This window comes from Equus caballus, chromosome 1, assembly GCF_041296265.1.
Source record: "Equus caballus isolate H_3958 breed thoroughbred chromosome 1, TB-T2T, whole genome shotgun sequence".
Taxonomy (NCBI): domain Eukaryota; kingdom Metazoa; phylum Chordata; class Mammalia; order Perissodactyla; family Equidae; genus Equus; species Equus caballus.
Window position 1 is genome coordinate 197845759 of NC_091684.1, and position 23122 is coordinate 197868880.

General features: G+C 43.2%; 1 protein-coding gene across 6 annotated transcripts in view; it reads right to left on the reverse strand.

The window, feature by feature from the left end:
- The window catches only part of L2HGDH (L-2-hydroxyglutarate dehydrogenase), a 40242-nt gene that overhangs the window by 2296 nt on the left and 14824 nt on the right, over positions 1 to 23122 (reverse strand). For 2 of the 6 annotated variants that reach the window (XM_023624938.2, XM_070242657.1), the window contains 5 exons: positions 18495 to 18657; positions 17178 to 17212; positions 10435 to 10602; positions 9372 to 9529; positions 8164 to 8295 (listed from right to left, as the gene is read on the reverse strand). In XM_023624938.2, coding sequence (XP_023480706.1) covers positions 8164 to 8295; positions 9372 to 9529; positions 10435 to 10602; positions 17178 to 17212; positions 18495 to 18657 — 656 coding nt within the window. Of the gene's footprint in view, positions 1 to 41; positions 338 to 5185; positions 8050 to 8163; positions 8296 to 9371; positions 9530 to 10434; positions 10603 to 17177; positions 17213 to 18494; positions 18658 to 23122 lie in introns of those variants that run through there. The other 4 variants (XM_023624945.2, XM_023624942.2, XM_070242656.1 and 1 more) reach the window with 4 other exon arrangements.

Below are 23122 nucleotides of genomic sequence, written 5' to 3' on the forward strand. Positions count from 1 at the left end.
GCCAAGAAATGCTTCCCACACAAGTACATGAACAGGAAAGCTATTATAAATAATCCACATTTAATTAGAATAGATACATTTCTTATTGAAATTTATAAAATGAATTTATCAGATCAACCAATGGGAACAATAAGCTCTTCTGATGAATGCAGAGCAACGAGAGCAGCAGTGAGGCGTGGCAGCTGCAGTCCTACGTCCACTACAGAGTTCTGTTTTTTGCGTGTTTTGATTGCACACTATTAAAATTTATGGAGAAAAATATTTGCAAACGGCAGCAGGTTCTTGTTCTGTAGTTTGTTTTTATTTTCAACAGTTTAGCCTTCAATGTCAGGATAACCTTCAATTAATCAAACAGAGATGACAGGAAAAGCACAAAAATGAATTAACTTGGCAGCATGTTAACACCGTAAGCACCTTTACTACTTAAAGTTTTGTTTTATAACACAAATTATATATTTTTTTAGTTTTTAAAATACTTAAAATTTACAGGTGAAATTTGAATAAAATATTTTTGGACTCTAAAAGGACCACCACTAGAACTGTTTAAGAAAACCCAGTTTGAAAACAGCTGCTCTATACATACCACCAAGACTGAAGAAATCAGGCAACAATACTAAACATTTTTTATTGCTTCAGGGCCAATGCAGATAAGGACTTGAGGAAGACACAAAGAACAAGATGAGAACACTGACCTCTATGACCTCAGCCTGGCTGGGAAGAGAGAATGATAACAAGAGCTATTATTTACCAAGTCCTTACTCTGTGCTAGGAATTCTCTCATTTAATCCTCGCAACAACTCTAGGAGGCTGATACAGTTTATATTTAACAGCAAAGAAACACAGAGAGGCGAAATAACTTGCCTGAAGTCACACAGCTATACTGTTCATCTGTAGAGAGGTAAGTAAGAATTACAACAAGGGTGAAAGGCAAGCAGTCTGCCCTGTAGAAGCCTGCAGGGAGTCGGGACAGGAAGGATGTCCAAGTTAGAATCAGACACAACACTTGGAACACAAGACAGAACGGGACTGAAGCTGAAATTTCTTAAGGTAAGGACACACGTCAGCGTCTCAGCTGCTGTGTGGCCCATTTTGTACATTCTCTACCTGTAGCTTATCTCAACACACCAAAGCAACATTTCTCCCCTTTTCTTGGACAATGCTGCTATGGCTGCTGAGAACATCTGAGTTTTCTGGTCCCTCTCCTTTAATCTGGCAGAAGGCCAGCATGTTAGGGGGCCCACAGCAGCATGAGCAGCTGCTGACGACCATGCACGGAGAAACTTTCCTCTCTCTGCAGAGGCTTCCTTACTCCTCCCAAGCCAACAGAAGCTAATAGTGACTGAGCACAGTTTAAAATGTGTCCACACTTAGTTACTGCTCTGACAAACACCAGTTATGTTCTCAGTGTCCCTACACTCCTGCCCAAGTGTTCAAAACCTAGACTCAAAACTATAAAAAAAATTGTTTTTCTAAGGATCTCACTTTAGTTCAAACTAAAGTAACTATTTAACATGAACTATTTAAACTACCAAATTCTTCATGTTCTCTATTCAGCACTTCATGCGACTTGTGGTTGTGCTTTGCATGATTACGTACAGGTATCCCCCTCAGAATACCTCAGACTAAATATCATACTTGGAAATTTCAGGTAAGATAAACCATAATTGTCTTGAGGGCCAGGACAGCATCTTGCACAACACCCTACTTCACCCCCATGTCTAGATTTGTGCCTAGTACATAGCAAGCATTCAATAAGGCGAGAAACTTAATTTTGTGTGTGTGTGAGGAAGACTGGCCCTGAGCTAACATTCGACGCCAATCCTCCTCTTTTTGCTGAGGAAGATTGTCGCTGAGCTGCCATCTGTGCCAATCTTCCTCTATTTTATGTGGGACGCCGCCACAGCATGACTTGATGAGCTGTGCTAGGTCCACGCCCAGGATCCAAACCTGTGAACCCCAGGCCGCCAAAGCAGAGCACACAAACTTAACCACCAGCCACCAGGCACAGCCTCTAAAAACTTTTAATTTTTTAACTTCTAATTATTTTAAATTCTATTTTAACAGCTGAAAGAACAAACAATTCAGCAAATTTAATGTCTGAGAATTCAGCTACATTTAATTTTTAGTGTTCTGTAGCCATTTATTTTGCTATATTTGTAGCTAAATTAATGGGAATGTACATCCCAGACCCTTAAATATGTACAGAAACAACAGGTGAATACGTAACAATGGCATTCTTTCATCTGAGAAGTGCTGGAGTTACTGCTTCATTGTTCTGTGGCAGGCATCATCCTGTGTGCGGGAAAACAACTAGGAAAGGCTACAGCTGACATCTTTGGCCAGTTCCAAACTGGACAATTTAGTATTTTCTAACAGTCACCATGGGATCTACTGTTATCTGAAAACAGAGGTTCCCATGAGCATATTTAAATTGGGAGTGCTCATATGGGGAGAGTAAACCATTCCACCTTCATTTCCAAACACAAAGGAGGGGTATTTCTGTTACAAATCTTCAACCTAACTGGATTGTGATAAGAGAACATGGTTTTTCTATGCCCAATTTTTAAATTTTGTTGAGAACTTGGTTTAGAGCTTTGAACATTTTGAGCCTTTGTAAATGTTTCATGAGGGCTTGAATAACTCAAGTATTCTGTAATGAGGGTGAGAGGGTTCTATACACCCACTAAATCAAGTGTTTTAACTGTGTTATGCAAATCTAATATTTTATCTGCTCCATCTATCTTCTGTCAACAGACTTGTCTTAAAATCACCCACCACAATTGTGGTTTTGTTGACTTCCGCTTGCAGATTTGTCAGTTTCTGTCCTCTGTACTTCACAGCTCTGCTATTACATGCAACAATTTTAGAGTGACCCTCTTTATCTCTAATAACAACTTCTGTGTTAAAGTGTATTTTATCTAAAATGAACCCAGTACTCACCTTTCTTCTGTTAAGCATTTGCCCAGCACATAGATGGATTCTTTTTTAATCCAACCCGACAATCTCTGTCTTAACGATTAAGTACACTTAAACTTATTGTGATTACTGGTATGTTTGATTTCTAACATTATTTTATGGTCTTTAACCGGATTTTCCTGGGCTTATCCCACCTCCTTTCTTGAGTTACTGTCTTTTCTGTATTCTTTTTTCCTCCTCTACTGATTTGGAAGTTATATAATCTATTCCCATTCTTGTATTTAGTATTATTTATTCAGATGGGACTCACTGTGCATCCTGAATTTTAGTTTTTTCTGTCAATTCTACAAAATTCTCAAATACTCCTCTTCAAAGTATTGCCTCTTCTCAATTTCTCTGGAACTCCTATGAGATGTAGGCTGGAATCTTCTTGTTTTCTTCTCCATGTCTTTTAATTTCCTCATGATTCATCTTTTTTTTTTTTTTTTTTTGAGGAAGATTAGCCCTGAGCTAACTACCACCTGTCCTCCTATTTTTGCTGAGGAAGCCTGGCCCTGAGCTAACATCCATGCCCATCTTCCTCTACTTTATATGTGGGATGCCTACCACAGCATGGCGTGCCAAGCAGTGCCATGTCCTCACCTGGGATCTGAACTGGCGAACCCCGGGCCGCCGAGAAGCGGAACATGTGAACTTAACCACTGCACCACCGGGCCGGCCCTCTCATGATTCTTTATCTTACAAAATTGTTCTCTAAATTCTTCAGATTTACTTTACAATGTAGTAATTTTCTCTTAAGGTAAGTCTAACTAGTTGTCTAACCTAGTCATTTGAGTTTTAAAATTTAAGAACTATAGGGACCAGCCTGGTGGTGTAGCGGTTAAGTTTTGCATGCTCCACTTCAGCAGCCCGGGGTTCACCAGTTCAGATCCTGGATGTGGACCTACATGCTGCTTATCAAGCCATGCTGTGGCAGTGTCCCATATACAAAATAGAGGAAGACAGGCACAGATGTGAGCTCAGGGACCATCTTCCTCAAGCAGAAAGAAGATGGGCACAGATGTTAGCTTGGGGCCAATCTTCCTCAGCAAAAAGAGGAGGATTGGCGGCAGATGTTAGTTCAGGGCTAATCTTCTTCAAAAAAAAAAATTTAAGAACTATATTTTTCATTTCTAGAAATTCTAATTAATTCGTTTCCAAATTTCTCCAGATTTTTTTTTTTTATTCCTCTTCACGTTTTCCCTTCCTTTTTGTTTCTAATTCAATGGAGCATACTGACTTCATAGTTTTTAATATTACCATTACCCAAAGTTGTCAGGGGTCTAATGCTGGTATTTATTCTGTCTGCTGGCTCTCACGTAGGTGCTCCGTAACTTTTGAAGGTGAGTTTCTGTTCAGCAGGGCTTTATCTGGGGGAGCAGTGGGGGCTGGCTTGAGGTCACATCCCTCCACACAGATTTTGCATTTGCTTCTATCAAGTGCTCCAGGGGCATGGCCATCCTGGGAGCACTTTTCTATGGAAAGTTTTAAACATGTACAAAAGTAAAGTGAATAGTTTAATGAACTCCCATGTATATACTACCCAGTACCAACAATAATCAACACAGCCAATCTTGTTTCATCTATATCCGCACCTACTGTCCACCTCTCTCTACTGGGTTATCTTAGAGCAAACCCCAGGTAGCATATCATTTTACTTCGATGTATAATTTCTCTTCAAGAGTCTTAAAATAATAATAATACAAAACTAATAATTGCTTAGTATCAACAATATTCAGTCTGTGGCCAAATTACCCTGATTTTCAATCTCTCTCTCTCTGATCTGTTTACAATGAGAGAGGGAGAGATGATTAGTTCGAAGCAGGATCTAAACATATCTGGATCTACTTTTTAACTTAATTTCTCATCTTAAGGTTCTTAGATCATGCTGGTGGTATAAATTCAAACTCCAAGCACTTGTTAGGGCAGGCCCATGGTTGCAGATTTTTAGGAGATTCCACTTACCCCTCAAGACTAGGGCAGATGAAATTTCTTCACATTTCCTGGTACCAAGGGGAATTTTTTTCTAGACTTTCTTTTCACCAAGGGTGCAGCCCTTCAAGAATCCCTTGCCTTACACAGCAGTCTCAGCTCCAAATTTTCAGCTTTTTCAGACCCAAGGCCTCCTTTCCAGCACTTGAGTGGCAATTAAAATAAGTCCCTAATGTTTTATATCTTGTTTGGTGTGGTGGATACATGAGTTTATACAATTGCCAAATTCTCTGAGCTCTTAAGATCTGCACATTTTATTGTCCGTAAATCACATGTCAATTACAAATAAAACTCAGTATAGTTATACCAAAATCAGCACGCACACACACCCCCCTCCCCTCCAGGACAGCAGCAGCCCCAATTCCTCTTAGTACTTGGGTTTTCCATTTCCTCTTTGTGTTTGCCCCTGGGATTCCCCAACTCTCTTGCACTCTCAGTTATATGTATTTCAAAGGACTTTTATCATATTTTCTCAAGATTCAATGTTTTATAGTGGGAGGGTTACCAAATTCTCTAGACTAGTGGTTCCCAACTAAGGGAGCTTTTGCCCCCTAGAGGACATTCAGCCATGTCTGGAGGCCTTTTAATTGTCATAACCAGGAGAGTACGGCTGGCATCTAGTGGGAAGAGGCCAGGGATGCTGCTAAACATCCTACAATGAACTGGACAGTCTCCCACAACAAAGCATTATTTGGCCCAAAATGTCAATAGTGCCAAGACTGAGACGCCCTGATCTCGGTCACCTCACTGCACGAGTGCTTGGCTGTTGCCTCTGCATTTCACAACGACACACTGCAGTTTCTAGCTATCACTCATGATGAAAGCATCTTGCCCAATTAAGACACTTCTCAAAATCAAGTGTGGAAAAAGAGGGGACCTTGACATATATGTCTTCCTCTTTTACATCCTTACAAGGCTAAGAGATACAAACTGTTGTTAGATTATCAAGTCAAATTAATCACAGAACAAATTAAAGGACTTTAGAGCTAAATTAAGAACCTCAGAGATTATCATTTAACAATGAGAAGTGTGTACATCTAACACATATTTGACAGGCTACAACTTTACACTCCAGTCTAAGGTTCACCAGGAAGTTAATGTCCAAGGCGCTCTTGCCTGGCAATGAGAAGTCAAGCTGGGTGTCCTCTGGTGGCTCCTGCAATGTAACGACACTGTCCTGAGCTAGCACTCTTTTACTGTCTAGAACTGCTCAATATGCGTCTGTCTTGACATCAACACTAGAGCACCAATGGTTTTACTACACTGGGCTGCAAGAAGGCAGAACTTGGGACTCAAAATGTGGGGGAGTCTACTGACCTTACTTTTTATTATTATCATTTAGTATTTCAGGGATACAACAAGGTACAGAGAATCACACAATGAACACCTGTTTTCTTACAAACAGCTTAAAAAATAAGCATCACAGACATGATGGAAGCCCCCTGTGGAACTCTCTGGACCCCATTCCCCTCTCTCCCAGAGGTAACCACTCTCCTCAATTAGTGTTTCTCTCTCCCATGCTCATTTTTATTTTCATATTACATGTGCAATCCATAGATAGTATATGGTGTTGTTTAAACTCACATAAATGGTATCAAACATATCTCCTACAACTTCCTTTTTGTCACTGATAATTTCCTTCCTCCAAGAGCTACAGGAGTCATGGGAAGGGGTAAAGGGAATTCTGAACATGCTCCGCTTCTCTGTCTCCAGAGATTCACCTACGATTGGGTTGAATTTGTCCCCAATTCACCTGCCTACAGTGCTGTGTGCCCTTTTCCCCTATGTGCTAATGGCACTGGTGACTGAAATCCACACCCTCACACCAGAGACAGGCGTGTTCACCGAAAACCACAAGCTCCACGTCCAGTTCTCCTGTGTGAAATCCACTGGTCTAAAGAGTCTTCTCAGGCTGCTATGAAAGGCGGTAAGTGAATACGGGTGGTGACTTCACTGCAACTGCTGATGCAGAGTCTGCCGCACCCACCTACTGTTTCCAAGAACAGTGACAGCAGTGACAGACATCAGATTTGACCAATCTCTTTTCAGATAGAAAATATCAGTCTGCTAAAGCAGACCACTGAGAACATAAAAGCCTTTATTATTTATAGGTGAGTGACAGAAAACAAAGCCTAGATATTTTTATCCCTTCTACTTCAGAAGGTGAGTAGAGGAGTGAGAGAAGAGTAAAGATGTTAGCTGGGTTTTAACAGTTCTTCTAAGGATTCAAAGAGGCTGGCCTGAGAACGACACACTGGAGTCAGATTGAGCCCAGGACGCTCCCCTAAGGGAGACAGCTGACACGATCACTGCTCTCCTCCCAGTTGCAGAACCGAGCTGCTGACATTTCACATGAGGCAAGCTCAGCAGCTGTTACTGCAGAGACCAACACTCAGCACTCTAGAGGTTCACGGAGGGAGAGTATCTCAAAGCACGCTGCTGATGGGGCCCAGGGATGGCTTGTTCAGGGAAAAAGGTAAACACCCTAAAAATACCTCCAAAGAGAAAAGAAGGTAGGCTTGGGTGGTATTCAGACAATCTACAGACCACGTCCAGAAAAACTTTATCTTTAAGAAAAAAAATATTTTCAAGTGATCCTTCCTTTGCCCCACACCCCTGGAGCAAGGACCTAGACTGACTGTTACCACACCACTTCCCACTTCTGTCCTGCAGGCAGAGTCCCTCCGTGGAGGAGGCCCATGGAAGAGCAAAGGAGGCAGAGAGGAGGCAAGATAAGAGGCCAGGTACAGGAGTGTGTTTCTAATAGGTTTTAACAATCAATCAAAATACAATGTTGTAATGTGTTTACTACCTAATTAGTTAACATAGGGATCAATGATCTTATATGGAATTAAGATCAAAAGGCTTTAAAATCATAAGAGTAAGAGGCCAGGGAGATTAGAAAAAATTTCAGGTGAGATGTTCTTGTCATGAATGACAGCTGGACACAAAGGCAGAGGTGGCATCACAATCCAGCTGCGGTGGAGGCTTCAGTGAATGCTGTACGGTGGTCTAGGTAATCATAAATGGGCTAGTCCAAGCACTAAGGGCCACAAGGCAGCAAGCCCACCACATGCACTGCAGAGGGAACTCAGCAACGTGCTGGGAAGGGAGAGCACACAAGACGCAGTGGACACACTGACTGGACATCAGACCCACCTCCCCAGTTCACCCAGGTCCTGACTCTATCTACAGTCCTTAACGGCTTCTCCTTACCTATGGATGTCACTGACAGTAATTTCAGGGATAAACTTTTGAAGGTGCTTCACTGTTGCACTGAGAAAAAGGGCTTTGTACATCTCGTTAACTCCGTAAGAGAAATTCTGGAACACCAGTTTAATCAAGCCACTGAAAGCAAAGCAAATAAAATCTTTATATGAGAAAGGAATTCTTTATTACTACAAAACACACTTACAACTATTTGATCTTTTTTTTTTTTGGGTGGCATCACAGAAATCTAGGCAAAGTCAGAAAAACCACATATTAAAAGCAAATCAACTTTTGGCCAACATAAAGAAACTTCAGCAAAAGAATACCTTCCAAACTCCAAAGGTAAACACCTTTCAAACTCAAATCCCAGGGAATGCTGGTCTCAGAGCAGGACTCTGAAAGCCTGGCCACAGCAGGGCTGTCCAGTGCAAGTGCTACACACTCTCACAACCGCCTAAAGGGTAGCGCCGGGTCTCTAAATCAGGGCTCTAACCAAGGAGGCCATGTACCCACTTTTCTTCAGTCAGCAGAGGCGGGCGCTCCTGCAGTGATTCTCCAGTGTGACCCTGCGGGGCGTGTGTCTCTGTAGCTTTACAAGCACACAGGCTAGGAAGCCCCAGCCGAAACCTTCTGCTCCAGAATCTGCGCAGGGTGAAACTCAAGGATAGCTTAAAAAGCATTCTAGCGATTTTGAAACCCTCTGGAGAGCAACACTGCTGGAAAGACCAGACAAAACACCCAGTCGAGCTAATTCTTAGAACAGCAAAGAATCTGCGTCCCACGTCAACACAACAGTGTTGTCAGTTTCCCACAAAAGGAAACAACTTCAGTGATCAGCAGTTTCTCCAGTGGTTCTCAAAATAATGGTGACGGGCTTGAAATGATCTTATCAAAGTAAGCCATCTACTGATTTTGAGACAAACTTCTTTTTTTTCCCCCAAACTCAAGTAGAAGTTGAGATTTGGATTGTCAGATGTGTGACTGGCTCTTGGTCTTACTGTTTTTAACCAAGGCATCACCCTGGCTCATCAGCATGCTCTTGAAGTAGTTAAAAAGTTATGCTTATTCCACAAAGCTCTTAATTTGGATTAATAAAAATATCAATACACCAATCACAAACATGAGGATTTACTGAATAGAATATGAATAAAGACAAAATTTCCCACATTAAAAACATAAGCATATAAAATTGTCTTTTTAGGAGATAAAATTACCTCTTGATAATGACATCCATAACATCTCTGGCACTGAAGTCAAAGGGTCTGTAGCCCTCTCGTTTAAGGGCCAGCACTGCGTTCGGCCCTAGCCAAATGCTGCCATCCATCCTTGGTGTGAAGTGAACGCCTAGGAAAGGAAATCGGCTATCTGGGACCTACGGATTCAACATAGCAAAGGACTATGAGCCCCATTTCATGCCGCATTTTATCACACATGCAAACATGCACGGTAACCTCAAACACTCTCTTCTCATGCACTCAGTCTGCATCACTTCTGGTCTGTCTCAGATGCACTTCTCTGTTCACACGCTTCTGCCTAGAAATGCCACACAGGAAACACTGGTGCTGTTGACTCTGAAAACATTGTCCCATCTTTTCCTCTTTCTGGCTAAAGAAGAAGAAGAAAAGAACTGTCCTATTTCAGGTTATCCCCCAACCCCCACCCCAACTAGGGATGTATGTGGCTGGCAAGAAAATCAGAGTTGCCAGAAAAAAACACATTCACAGCAGACTTCTGTAAAGTGGGATGTATTAGGTTGAAGCAGATGAAATGGATGTTTTGGCAAGGTCACAAAGAAACAGCTGAATATTGGCAATTTCATCTGGTTCAGCCTAGTGGCTCCAGACAGAAGAGTGAACTCTCCACTTAAACGGCTCTGTCTCCTACACCAGGACACTGCAGTGGCCACGTCCCCTTCTCTGCACCTACAGGTAGTGAACTGAGTCAGGGGCTGGGGATCTGGGCATGCTGGAAGGGCAAGTCCTCTTAGGAGTGCTCCCTCCACCAGACAGGAGGAAGAACTGGGTCTGTCTTGACAGCCCTTCCCGTGACACGCTCACGCCTCCTAAAGACATGGACTGGTGGGCAAGTAACCATAATTTAATGACTATATCAGAATAAAGGTTTAGGGATTTAACCACAAGAGACACAGGTGAAATGCTTGCACTAAAAGCCCTTCAACATGTCTCTCACGTCTGACCCAGGTAGAAGTTTCTGCTCCCCTCTCGTCTCGCCCACAGCCATCTTGAGAGAGTGGGAAGGCAGAGCATCACTACCTACCGGGTAAATGTTTCCTTTCACAAGATAGCGTTTTTCCGGCTTCAGGACAAGGTAATCTCCCCGGAAGGGTACAATTCGAGGATCGGGATTACAGCCACTCAACTCTGAAATGCGGTCTGAGTAAAGTCCTGCACACGTCACAACATACTGACATCGAACTTCCTCTCCCTATGAGAGAAAACAACAGTGCACGGTAGGCAGCAGAGGGGAGAAGAACAGGTCAAGGGGGAAAAACAGATGATAGAAAAGCCAGTAAGGGTACAAAATGACTTTGCTCATTTTCCCTCCTTTTATTTATTTATTAATTATTATTGTTATTATTTTTTTTTTTTTTGGTGAGGAAGGTTGGCCCTGAGCTAACATCTGTTGCCAATCCTCCTCTTTTTGCTTTAGGAACATTGTCCCTGAGCTAACATCTGTGCCCATCTTCCTCCATGTTATATGTGGGGCACTGCCACAGTGTGGCTTAACGAGCAGTGTGTAGGTCCACACCCATGAACCCCGAGCTGCTGAAGTGGAGTGCGTGAAATTAACCACTATACCACTGGGCTGGCCCTTTATTTTATCCCTTTTAAAAGAGGAAATTAAATACAAGTATCAGCAAAATAAGCTCTTCAGCATTCAGGTGGCACCTAGAAACTTAGGGTAGTGGCCCGCAAGAGGATGTCACTTTGAATTCTGTACTTCAAATTAGAAATACAGTGGTTGACCTAGTGAGGATACTTAAGCCACACATGAGCGCATACACACACACACCCCCTCCCCATTTTACTAAGACCTAGCATGGATCTTCTTGACTATTTGTTGCACGAAGAAGCAAACTTCACTTAGACAGCCCACCAATCTGGCCTCCTCTGTATTCCAGAGAGCTTCTCCCATCTCATCTAGGAGTAATTATCTTGTTACTCTCAGTTTACTTCACACTCAATAATCTTGCTCAATTCCAACCGGAATCTACCCACCATCCACTTTCTCCTTCCTGGTCAATATCTACCTTGCAAACTGAGGCTCCTTTCAAAACCTCATTCGTTCAGTCCACGTTTACTGAGAACACACTCTGTAGTCAAGGTTTGCTTTAAGAACTAGGAGAGTGCTAATCTTAGGCTGCTGTATTTTCCCATAAATTTTATTTTGTGATTATCATCTGCATATTTTTAGCTTTATCCTGCCAGGGTTAGCCAATTTGCCACCCTATTTCCTAAATGATTTCATTTACCCCCGATTCACACCCACACTCTCATTCTCATCTCTTTACTTCTTACAGAGTAAACACTAGCACCTCCTTGCTCCAGGTAATTTCTTCTTCCTCGATTTCCTTCCCAGATGACCCATTTCTGAAGCCTTGGAGCTCTCACCCGTCTCCACACGCTCTTTCTTTCCAGCCTTACTGACTCAGCCCTCTTCTATCTCTGTATGCATCCTATTTTTGCCCAGCTACAAAGGTCAGCCACTTTTCAAGAGATAACAGGTTGCACTTCTGACAAAAATCAGATGAAACTTCTTTGTAGTGAATTCAAATTAGCTAAACTATGATAGTTTTAAGACCCTTGACGTCAAAAGGGCTACGTCAACAAAAACAAAAAATGTCTTCTTCTAAATAGGTTAATATCTTTCCTGTTCATCTAGAGTTATACACCAGAAGTACAAGAAATATTTTCATGTGATACAAATCTACTAGTTACTACCTGAAAGGCCAGCAATTCTTTGGTTCTTGGAACATAAAACATAGATAAGCCTAATGATGAATGTAAAGATAAGATAATTTGTAGAATGGTACAAACATGCAATAACCTAGAAGGTCTCTTTAAAAGACTCAAGGAACAGTTCCAAAAAAAGAAATGATTAAAAACTGTCATAGGTCTCTGAAATCATTTTATGCCATACAGGAAACAATAATTAAATTCAGTAACACATTAACTTCACATCCAAAGTGGAAATTTAGGTAAACATTGAATGATCTGAATATTTGTTCAAACATAAATTTCTTTTTTTTTTCTTTTTTTTGGCTGAGGAAGATTCGCCCTGAGCTAACATCTGTTGCCAATCTTCCTCTTTGTTTTGCTTGAGGAAGACCAGCCCTGAGCTAACATCTGTGCCAGTCTGCCTCTATTTTGAATGTGGGATGCCGCCACAGCATGGCTGATGAGTGGAGGAGGTCCGTGCCTGGGATCTGAACCTGCGAACCCAGGCTGCCAAAACGGAGCACGTGGAACTTTAACCACTCAGCCAGGGGGTCGGCCCCCAAACAGAAATTTCTTCAAAAAAATAAACTATACATCTCTATTCCTATTTCATAAGTAAAACAGACTTCTTCTCCATATGCAATCTGTAAATCTTTAGTTTACAAATCTTCTCCCCAAAAGTTTAAAAATTCCTTTTCTTTTAACCTCTCATAAAAGCATAGATGTTCAACTCAATAAGTTGACTCAAAATTTTTAATTATATTGTGTAACTGTACTAAAGGAAAATGCCAAAATAAAAGGCAACAACCACGGTAACTGTGGGTGAAATACGTGTCCGCTGGTGCCCACAGGCCCTGCACATCCTCCATCACACGATGCCACACTCTAGTGGAAATGTCCCTTGCATGAGGGCAGGGGCAGAAACAGACTTTCAATCCTTCTTTGAATGGAGACCCTGTTTGCGCTGCCACTTGGACCACGTGACCCAGCAGATCTGACGGCAACTGCAGTATCTGTGGCAGACAGCAATGTTTTACAGAGACTGGTAGGTCCCTATAGGCGAGTCACAGCAGGGAACTCTAGGATTCTCGAGGACAGTTATACCATCCTCTGCGGATCACTATCCTCCTTTTGAGAAAGTGTTTCTGGCTTTGACTCAACACTTGACCCCAGGTCACCAAGTTACCAAGTGAACTACTCATTATTAACTGGGTGTTGTCTGACTCACCAAGCCACAAAAGTGGGTGCATAAGCAGCACTCTGTCATCAAAAGGAAGTAGGTTATACAAGCTCAGGGTTGTACAATCCTGCAGGCACACATAAGTTGCAGAGGCAGGTGGCTCAAATTCCCATGTCCCCTGCTCCTGCTAAATTACCTCCTCCCTCGCAACCAGCTCCTGTGGCCCCATGGGAAGTTCTCTTTGATGAGCTGACCAAGGAAGACAAAATAGAGGCCTGGTTTACAAATGCTTCTGCACAACATCCTGGCACCACTCGAAAGTGAACAACTACATGCCAGAGCCCCACTCGGGAGTGGCCCTGCAGGACTGTGGTGAAGGAGAATCCTCCCACGGGGAGAACTTGAACTCCATACCTGGCTGTTATCTCCCCTAGGAGGGGGGACGGCTACAAGCATGACCTACACTGCTCCATGTGCTAATGTGACTAAGGGTTGGCCGGGTGGTCAGGAAGAGGAGCTCTGGAGAAGAGGTATGTGAATGGACCTCTCCAAGCAGGCTCAGAGGATGAAGATATTTGAGTTCCATATGAATGCTCATTGATATGAATGCTCACTGAAGAGTAACCTCGGCTGAGGTTTTAACAGTGAGGAGACAAGATGACCTGCTCTGTGGATGTTAATTTAATTAGCCTTGTTCCCTAGGTATCCCTGTCTGTTACCCAATGGCTTCATGAGCTAAATGGTTATGGCAGCAAGGATGGAGGTGATGCATGGGCTCAGCAACACAGACGTACCCACCAAGGCTGATCTGTCTACAGCCACTGCTGAATGCTCAATCTGCCAACAGCAGAGATCAACAGAGCCACTGATATGGTCCCTGGACCACTTCAATCAAAAAAAAAGGGCAGCACTTAGTCCTCACTGGAACAGACACTTGCTCCAGATATTGATTAGTCTTCTCTGCCCACAACGCTTCTGCGGAAACCACCATCGGTGAACTTACAGGATGCCTTATTCACCATTGTGGTATTTTACCCAGAAGCATTACTTCTGATCATTGAGCTTATTTTACAGCAAATGAAGTATAACAATAGGCTCACGCCTGTGGAATTTACTGATTTTATCATTTTCCCCATCATCCTAAAGCCAGTGGGTGACAGGAAGTGGAATGCGCTTTTGAAGATTCACTAACAGCACTAGCAGGCTGGCAACTCCTTGCAGGGCTAGGGCAATGTCTTCTAGGATGCTCTATACCCTCCCAATCAGTGACTAATATATGGTGTTGTTTCTCTCATAGCCAGGTTTCACAGGTCTGGAAATCAAGAGGTAGAAATGGGAGGAGTTCCTTACTATTACAATAATCTAGTAGTGAAATTTTTGCTTCCTATCCACACAACTTTGGGCTCTGGAAGTCTTAGTTCCCAAGGGAGAAATGCTTCCTTTAGAGAATAAGCAATGGTTCCATTAAGCTAGAAGTTGACAGTACCCACCTTGCCACTTTGGGTTTCTCAGGCCAGTGAATCAACAGGCAGAGGGGATTCTGTACTGAATGGGATAAGCGATCCCGACTCTCAAGGAGAAATAGAGTTGCTACCACAGAGAAGGCTTGGGGATGATAAAGCAGAGTATGTCTGGAGTACAGATCTCCTGGGGTATCTCTTAGTATCCCCATACATTGTTATAAAAGTTAATAGAAACCACCACAACCCAACAGGCAAGGCTGCTAATGGCACAGACACTGTAGGAATGAAAGTTTGAGTTACCCCACCAAACTAGGAACCACGGCCAGCAGCGATGCCTGCTATGGGCAAACGGACTATGGAATGGGTAGTGGAAGAAGGAAATTGTAAGTATTAGCTATGACCACATGATTGGTGACAGAAATGAGGAATGTAGTAGTTATGAGAATTTCTTCTTTACTTTGAAATAAATATATGTCTCTACATTACCAATTCTTTCTTTATGCTCACTGTTAAAGACTGAACTGTGTCTCATCCCCTCTCCTCCCAATTCGTATGTTGAAGCCCTAACTGCCAATGTGACTACATTCAGAGACAGGACCTTTACGGAGGTAATTATGGTGAAATGAGGTCACAAGAGCAGAGGCTAATCTGCTAGGACTGGTGTTCTTCTAAGAGGAAGAGACCAGAGATTGCTCTCTCTCGTTCTCTCTGCACATGTGCATGCACAGAGAAAAGGCCACACGAGGACACAGGAAGAAGGCGTCCATCGACAAGCCAAGAAGAAAGATCTCACCAGAAACTAACCCTAATAATACCTTGATCTTAGACTTCTAGCCTCCAGAACTGTGAAAAAATAAGCTTCTGTTGTTGAAGCCCCCAGCCTGTGGTGCTCTGTGCTGGGGGCCAGAGAAGACTAATCTACCCGTCTCTTCCATTTCCCCATGATCCAACACAACGGTTTCTCAACTTCAGTACTACTGGCATTTGGGGCCAGACCTCTTTTTCTTATGGGGGCCTGTCCCACACATTGTAGGATATTCAATAGCATCCCTGGTCTCTACTCACTAAATGCCAGTAGCACTGTCCCCCTCCACCAGTTGCGACAACCAAAAACGTCTCCAGACATTGCCAAACGTCTCCCGGGGGTAAAATCGCCTCCAGCTGAGAACTACTGTCTAACAGGAGATGCTACAGCCGCGGGTGACCTTACATCTCAGCATGTAAGTTACAGGATCTCAAAGGGGAGCGTGACTCAGCTAGAAAAGAAATGAACATCACCCAAAGATGGGTGAAGTGGACTGCGTATCTTTTTGGAGAATCAGCATGCCTTCAGTGGTGCGAAAGACAGCTGCACCTTGTAGGTGGAAGTGTAATTTTACTACCATCTTTACCTGGAAGCTAAATGTAGTTACTACTGTGGGTGCAAATGGATGTCAGCTGAACAGGGATGCACCGTGGGTTTACACTGCATCGAGGTGCGTAAGCTGGGAACTATGCTTGACAGAATGCCCTTCCCTATATGGTCCCAACCCAAAGTCGACCCAACAGGAACGGCACACGATACGGCAGGCAGAAGTGCAGCAGCAGCCGCTCTGCTCTGAAGGTCATTCCTGTCGACTGTGTGACAAACACCCACTGCCACGTGAATCATAGCTCCATTTCCAGCTCCTCTTCCCAACTACTGACCACTGACCAAGCAGCGCCCCAGCCCACTGCATGGGTGTAGACACCGGGGCAGGAGCCCCACCAGATCTTCTCCTCCTCAGACGAGCTTCCCGTTTGCAGCCCCACTGCAGCAGCTGGACACACTGGGCTCCTCAGACTGGCTGGAGATGCCTCCGATATACCAACTCCCCTTCTGCCTTTTGCTTCCTCAGATCCTTGCATAATTGTGTAAGGCCTAATTCCCATAATAAATCCTACAATGCTAATGATTCTGCTCTCCTGACTAACTCTGATCATTCAGTGAACACACAGCAAATGCAACGCTTCCATGCCATCCCACGGCGCTTGTTTTAGACCATGTGGAGTGAAGGAAAGCAGTCCATCTCGCTCTGCACAACATGTCCCCCAACGTCTTCTCCTTAGTAGAGAGCTAATAAGTCAATGGAGAGCAGAAGGCAGAGCAATAAAGTGTCTACCAGTTTTGCCTTGAAGTTAAACACTCTGAGTGCTTATAATCCTGTTCTTTGCTGGCACAATCACTTTATGAAGACATTTCCAAGCTGAAACCCTTAGAACGAACGCTATTACATTGCTCTCAGAGAATTTCTTTCAGAATAACTTTTACCTTAGACAAATTTCATCCAATAACATAAAATACAGCACTGTGGTTATTAAGCACTGTGGTTTTTAAGAAACGAGAGGGGGTGAAAGTAGATAAAGTAGATGAAGGCAGTTTTGCTTAAGAATTTTTACCTTTGTATTCCTTATAACAATTGGATATGTCACCCCTAAAAAAAAAAAAGAATTAAAGATTTATTTTTAGTAAAAGAAAGCCTGCGTTACTTGAAATATTATACGAGAAACAAATTTAAGCAATTTTCTTCAGTCATAACCATGACTGCCTCCCACTTTTCATCCTGAAGCTTTTTGCTAAGTAACAAGATTAAGCTAGCTCATATTTGACAATACATGAAACTCTGGCATGTTTTTAGCTTATTTCATTTTAATTCATTTAATCTATGCTTATAAATCATCCCAACCTCAGCTCAACCAGGCAGCCCCAGCTTTCCTCTCAACTACAATCCTAGAAGCTATGCTGTAAAATGGGTCCTGAATCAGTGTACATTCTCTTGCAGCACTGATGCTGTGACGCCTATCCAGGTGCTGGTTCCCTGAGTCCTTGCAGATTCTAGTTGCTGTGGAGAAGCAAGAGTTATCACCACGCAACATTTCCAATAACAAACTGACTATTTATAAAATTAGTTCCTGATCAGACACATTGGATCTCCAAGTCTTATACAGCATGTGTACAGCAGGTAAAGAATAGGATCTACTTGCCTCATAATTTGGTTGATTAAGCTACCTACCTATAACAATCATAATAATTTAACAATTTGTCATCATCTCAGAATTTTCAAAGGACATTGGGAGAATGATTCAGATGGCCCAGATCACCTTAAAAATCTATCAAGAAGAATGAACCAAGCACTACCTTTTTTCTCCTCAAATTTCCCAACAGCAAATTCAAGGGTAACAAAATAATTCATTTGGTTTAAAACAAACAAACAAACAAACAAAAACTGTCCCCAAAGCAAAACAAAACAAACTCTAAGTGCAGTCTACAATGCAGGGGTAGGGTGTGTTCAGAATGGCTGAGCCGTGTCCTATCCCCAGACAGTCTGTTTCAGTAAGACTGTGTGATGCCAAAATCTGTGTTTTTAACGAGCATCCCCAAGGGATGCTGACTCTAACCTGCAGGAGAGGGAAGGGTCTGGGGCTACCCCATCAGTTCAGGTCTTAGCGCTCGGGCAGGAGAGGGAAGGGTCTGGGGCTACCCCGTCAGTTCAGGTCTTAGCGCTCGGGCCTAGCTCCATCAGCACAAGACTCTCTACAAGTCCCAGTCCTCCGTCGCCCGGTCTCCCCGGTCCCTTCTGCACCTGCACCAGCTCGGCGTCCCACTCTAGCCTAGCTCCTGGCGTCCCTCCCGCCAGGGCTACCCAGCCAAAAACAGTCCCCAGATGGTTCAGAAGTCAACACATGTATTCAAAAGAAAAGACGAGGGTGGCTTACCATCTTTACTTCTTGAAGGACTCTCTTTAGCCTTTTCAATCTCTTTTACTTCAAAATTGGTCAAGACAGAGCCACCTGCTTCTTGGAAATCCTGGGCAAACGACAAGGCCACCTGCCGATAGTCCACAATGCCAGTATATGGGCAGTCAATAGCCATTAGACCCTGGGACAGGAGTGTGGAAAAGTCAAGGCAATACAATTAAAAATCACTGATAGGTTGTTCAACAAATTTTATTTTTGGCTGAATTTTTTTACTGTTTATTTTGATGGATAACATGCATTATCGTTTCTTGGCAAAAATTTGATAATCTTAAAAAAATAAAATAAAAGCTTGTTCTGTTCAGTGCCTAAATTTGATGATGAGTACATATATTAACATGTCTAGCAGATAGAAGAAATACTACTAGCTAATCAAGAAAATCTCTATAATCAGGAAGCAATTCTCCTCCTTAGAGGAGTTCACTTTGCCAGGCTCTTCCTGCTGCCACAACGGGTGTTTCAGTTTTGTTCATCCCTCACCATATCTGATTCTGACTCATATCTGATTCTGAGTTGCCTTCTGTCTCACCAAACAATTCAGTTTTCAATAACCCCACTGAGATTTCCCCAGTAGTTTATCACTTCTGCACACTCAGTGGGAATGCAGAGTTGCTCCCAAGGTTTGCAGAGCGCTGATGTGGTTTGCTGCAGACCCTGTCTTCAAGTCCACAAACGCTGAAGGGAGACTTCATGTGGCTGATTCACAGTTTCTCTTCAGGTGACGTGAGAAATTAACAGCCTGGGTTTTTTGTAGTTGTGTTGTTTTTTGCCACTCAAGACATGATCAAACTCTATAGATGAATGATCTACAACTATACTTATTTAATGTTTTGGAACAAATGTTGAATGTGCATTGGTCTTTTCTAATTATGAAGAAAAGGATAAGAGCAGAATTTCACACACCAAGTATAGACTACATTTTGGTGAATCCCTGGTAACACCAGCATTTTCTGCTGCCTGACTGTGGACACGAGTACGTCAGCTCTCCCAATCCATTCACCCTGAGAGGGCAGCCTGGTCCCCAGGACGACGAAAGCCCAGAAGCCGAGTGTGGCTGGTAAGCACTGCCGTCCTCTTGTTTGGCCAGCACAGCTCTGCTGTTGCAGTTTTCAAATAATATCCAATAATATCACTTTATTTTATTTAGGTTTTTAAAGATTGGCACCTGAGCTAACGTGTTCCCAATCTTTTTTTTTTTTTTATTTTATTCTCCCCAAAGCCCCCCACTACATAGTTGTATATTCTAGTTGTGAGGGTCTCTAGTTGTGCTGTGTGGGACGCCGCCTCAGCATGGTCTGACAAGCAGTGCCATGTCCGCGCCCAGGATCCCAACCAGCGAAACCCTGGGCCGCCAAAGCAGAGCGTGCGAACTTAACCACTTGTCCACGGGGCCAGCCCCCTGATAATATTATTTTAAATATCTCAATCTTGTATTCACTGCCCATGCCTACTCCAATACATTTACCTGCTTGGTCCTTAAAAGCGTTTTTTTTTTTTTTTTGAGGAAGATTAGCCCTGAGCTAACTACTGCCAATCCTCCTCTTTACATCTGTGCCCACCTTCCTCTACTTTATCTGTGGGATGCCTGCCACAGCATGGCTTGCCAAGCGGTGCCATGTCCACACCCGGGATCAGAACCAGCGAACCCCAGGCCACCGAAGCAGAACGTGCACACTTAAGTGCTGCACCACCGGGCCGGCCCCGTTAAAAGCTTTTGACTTTGCCACCTGTCCCTGATCAAGGCTTCCAAAAGGCCAGGTCACACTAAGGGGGAAGGCTCACAAACAGCCAGAGGTCTCTCCGCACAGACTGAAAGTGACATTTGGCAAACTTCATCATTCTCCCGACAGTCTTGCTTCCAGAACATGAGAGCATTTGCCAAGGATGGGAAATCATTCCTTCTGTTTCAGTACAGCAGATATCAGAAAGATTTTACATGAGACCTTATATTGCCTGGCAATCCCTAAATCCACAGGTCAATAGGTATGATTCCACTTCAACCTATAAATGGTACCTTGGGTACAATAACCTTGGAAGCTAACTTAGGATAAGACCAAGAGTTTAGTCACAAAAATGTGCTTACTAGCATAAAACTATGTGGCCAGTATGACAACAGAGGGATAACATGTGCTGTAAATGTGCTTCACATCAATAGTTTTTTGGAATCCCAAATATCCTCCTTATTCATCTTACACTCCTGTAGCCCAGCGCAATGCCTGACGTGCAGAAGGCACTCAGATATTTACTGAATGAATGGGCTTTTGAGGACTGTCTTTAAACACACTAGAGTTTCCCCTCTAGACCTTCCCTAAAAGGTCTCCCTTCTTTTCTGACCCTTTCCACTCTTGGCTTTGACCATCCTCCTGAGATGCTGTGTGCCCCACCTACATGTGTGTGTCGGGGGAAGGCGGAGCGAGTCACTGCTGCCAAGCCATCCAGTGCTGGCGCAGCACAGGGCTGGTGGACAGGCTGGCTGTGTCTGTCCCCCAGCAGACGGGGCATGCACTGTCCAGGTGAGCAGGCCAGAGCTTGAAATCTGAGGTCACGTGAGGTCAGGGGGCTGGAGAACCAGCAAGCAGGACAGGGAAAGCTGGGAGCTGGAAGTCAGTCGGGAGTGTAGGGAACACATGAACATGTGGTTGACCAATAGTGAAAAGAGAAGGCAGGCAGATGAGCACAGCCAAGGTCAGAGGAAGCAGTCAGGATCAGCCCAGAGAGAGAGCTGTCAAGAGCTCTGGGGCCGGCCCGGCGGCTCAGCGGTTAGGTTCACACATTCCGCTTCTCGGCGGCCTGGGGTTCGCTGGTTCAGATCCTGGGTGCAGACATGGCACCACTTGGCAAAGGCCATGCTGTGGTAGGCGTCCCACGTATAAAGTAGAGGAAGATGGGCATGGATGTTAGCTCAGGGTCAGTCTTCCTCAGGAAAAAGAGGAGGATTGGCAGATGTTAGCTCAGGGCTAATCTTCCTCAAAAAAAAAAAAAAGCTCTCCTCCCAAGCCTAAGTTTAAAGAGGCAGTTTAAAATGTTCCAAGATGCTCCCCTGTGGGGTACTTAATTTCCTTCTTAAAGGGATCTGGTCCAATAAGCCCTTTAGAGCTGCTCTGATAAACTTTTTCTTTCTGGAGGGCCTGAAAGAAACAGAATTGACCTTGTACCATGGAAATTTTGCCCACCACTCTTGGTAGTGGTGGTGAGGTTGGGTGAAAAGGGAGGAATTTACTCAAGACACTTTTATGAAATAACCAGACTATATTTTCCACTATATACTGCCATCCCTAAATACATCTAGGCATTGATAATTACAATGTGGCATTATATATAGTAGATCACCTCTGCAGAGGCCTCAGAGAAACGCAAGGTATACCTCCTTTCTAAGTTACAGTACTTATTCATCTTTCAAGTGGGGGTTCACCTCTGAGAAGGGTCTCCTAAGCTCCTGGACTAAACTAAAAGCTCTCCCTTACACTGGCACCAGTGCTATCAGAATACTTATCACTGTACTAAAATCCTGTCTTCTGCCATGCTCTAACTCCCTTCAAGCTGACGACCATGTCTCACTCACCTTCATACCTGCAGTGCCTAACACAATGTCTGGCACACAGTAAAGAAGAAAATGGTCGTCAAACTGAACAGAAAAACGTACCAGTTCTGAGTCAGATCTGGGGGCTGAGGACTCTTTAGGAGCACTGTGACCTTGGGAAAGTAACTTAACTAGCTTCTTCATTTACTAGACACAAAGTAGTGCAGGTATGTAATTCGATTATCTATGTCCACATATCTCATCTACCTCATTTCAAGATCCGTAAGAATCAGAGTCAGGTGCACAGAACAATATCCAGACTCATCCTTAACCTTTATGATGTGTGAAAAGCTGAGGGTGTTGAACAGTAAAGCATGATATAAAGAATATGGATCCTGTTCTTATTTTTTCTATCTTTAAAGCCCCTCACAAGGATTCATAACAGACAATGACTGTTTTCCAGTTGATTAGCTGGAATCTTCCAAATTACCCAAATTCCAGCACTACCACGAAGCCAACAATCCTGTTTTCCAAACTCCACAGTCAATATTGTTTTTAGATCACGACCAAATCTACAGTGGGGTCAGGGGCGCACATGTCCTTTTCTTTCTTTTTTTGACACCAACTTTAAAGTTTGAAAGAGCTTTTCTTTAGCAAATAAAAATAGAAACATGTTAAAAATTAGCATGCCCTTTTGAAGGAGGTTATAAATTGCTCCATTCTCAATTGGCAGCGTATTAGTCAACAGGAACAGATCAGTGAGATTTTGACATCTTAGTTTCACAACTAAATTCTATCGAAATCACATAAAGCTATAAAACAGCAGCAGGCTTTCAGGAAGCACTCAACAGTTTCTGTAAAGCACTGTACAGATAAGGGGGGACGTGAGTTAAATCTGTTCATTTTTTTAAGGATTTGATCTTTTAGAGCAGTTTTAGGTTCACAGAAAAATTGAGCAGAAGGTATAGAGATTTCCCATATACGTCCTGCCCCGACATATGTACAGGCCCCTATTCTCTTAATTTTAATACTAGTATTTTTTTTTCCTTGAAGTATGGCATCAGTCTAA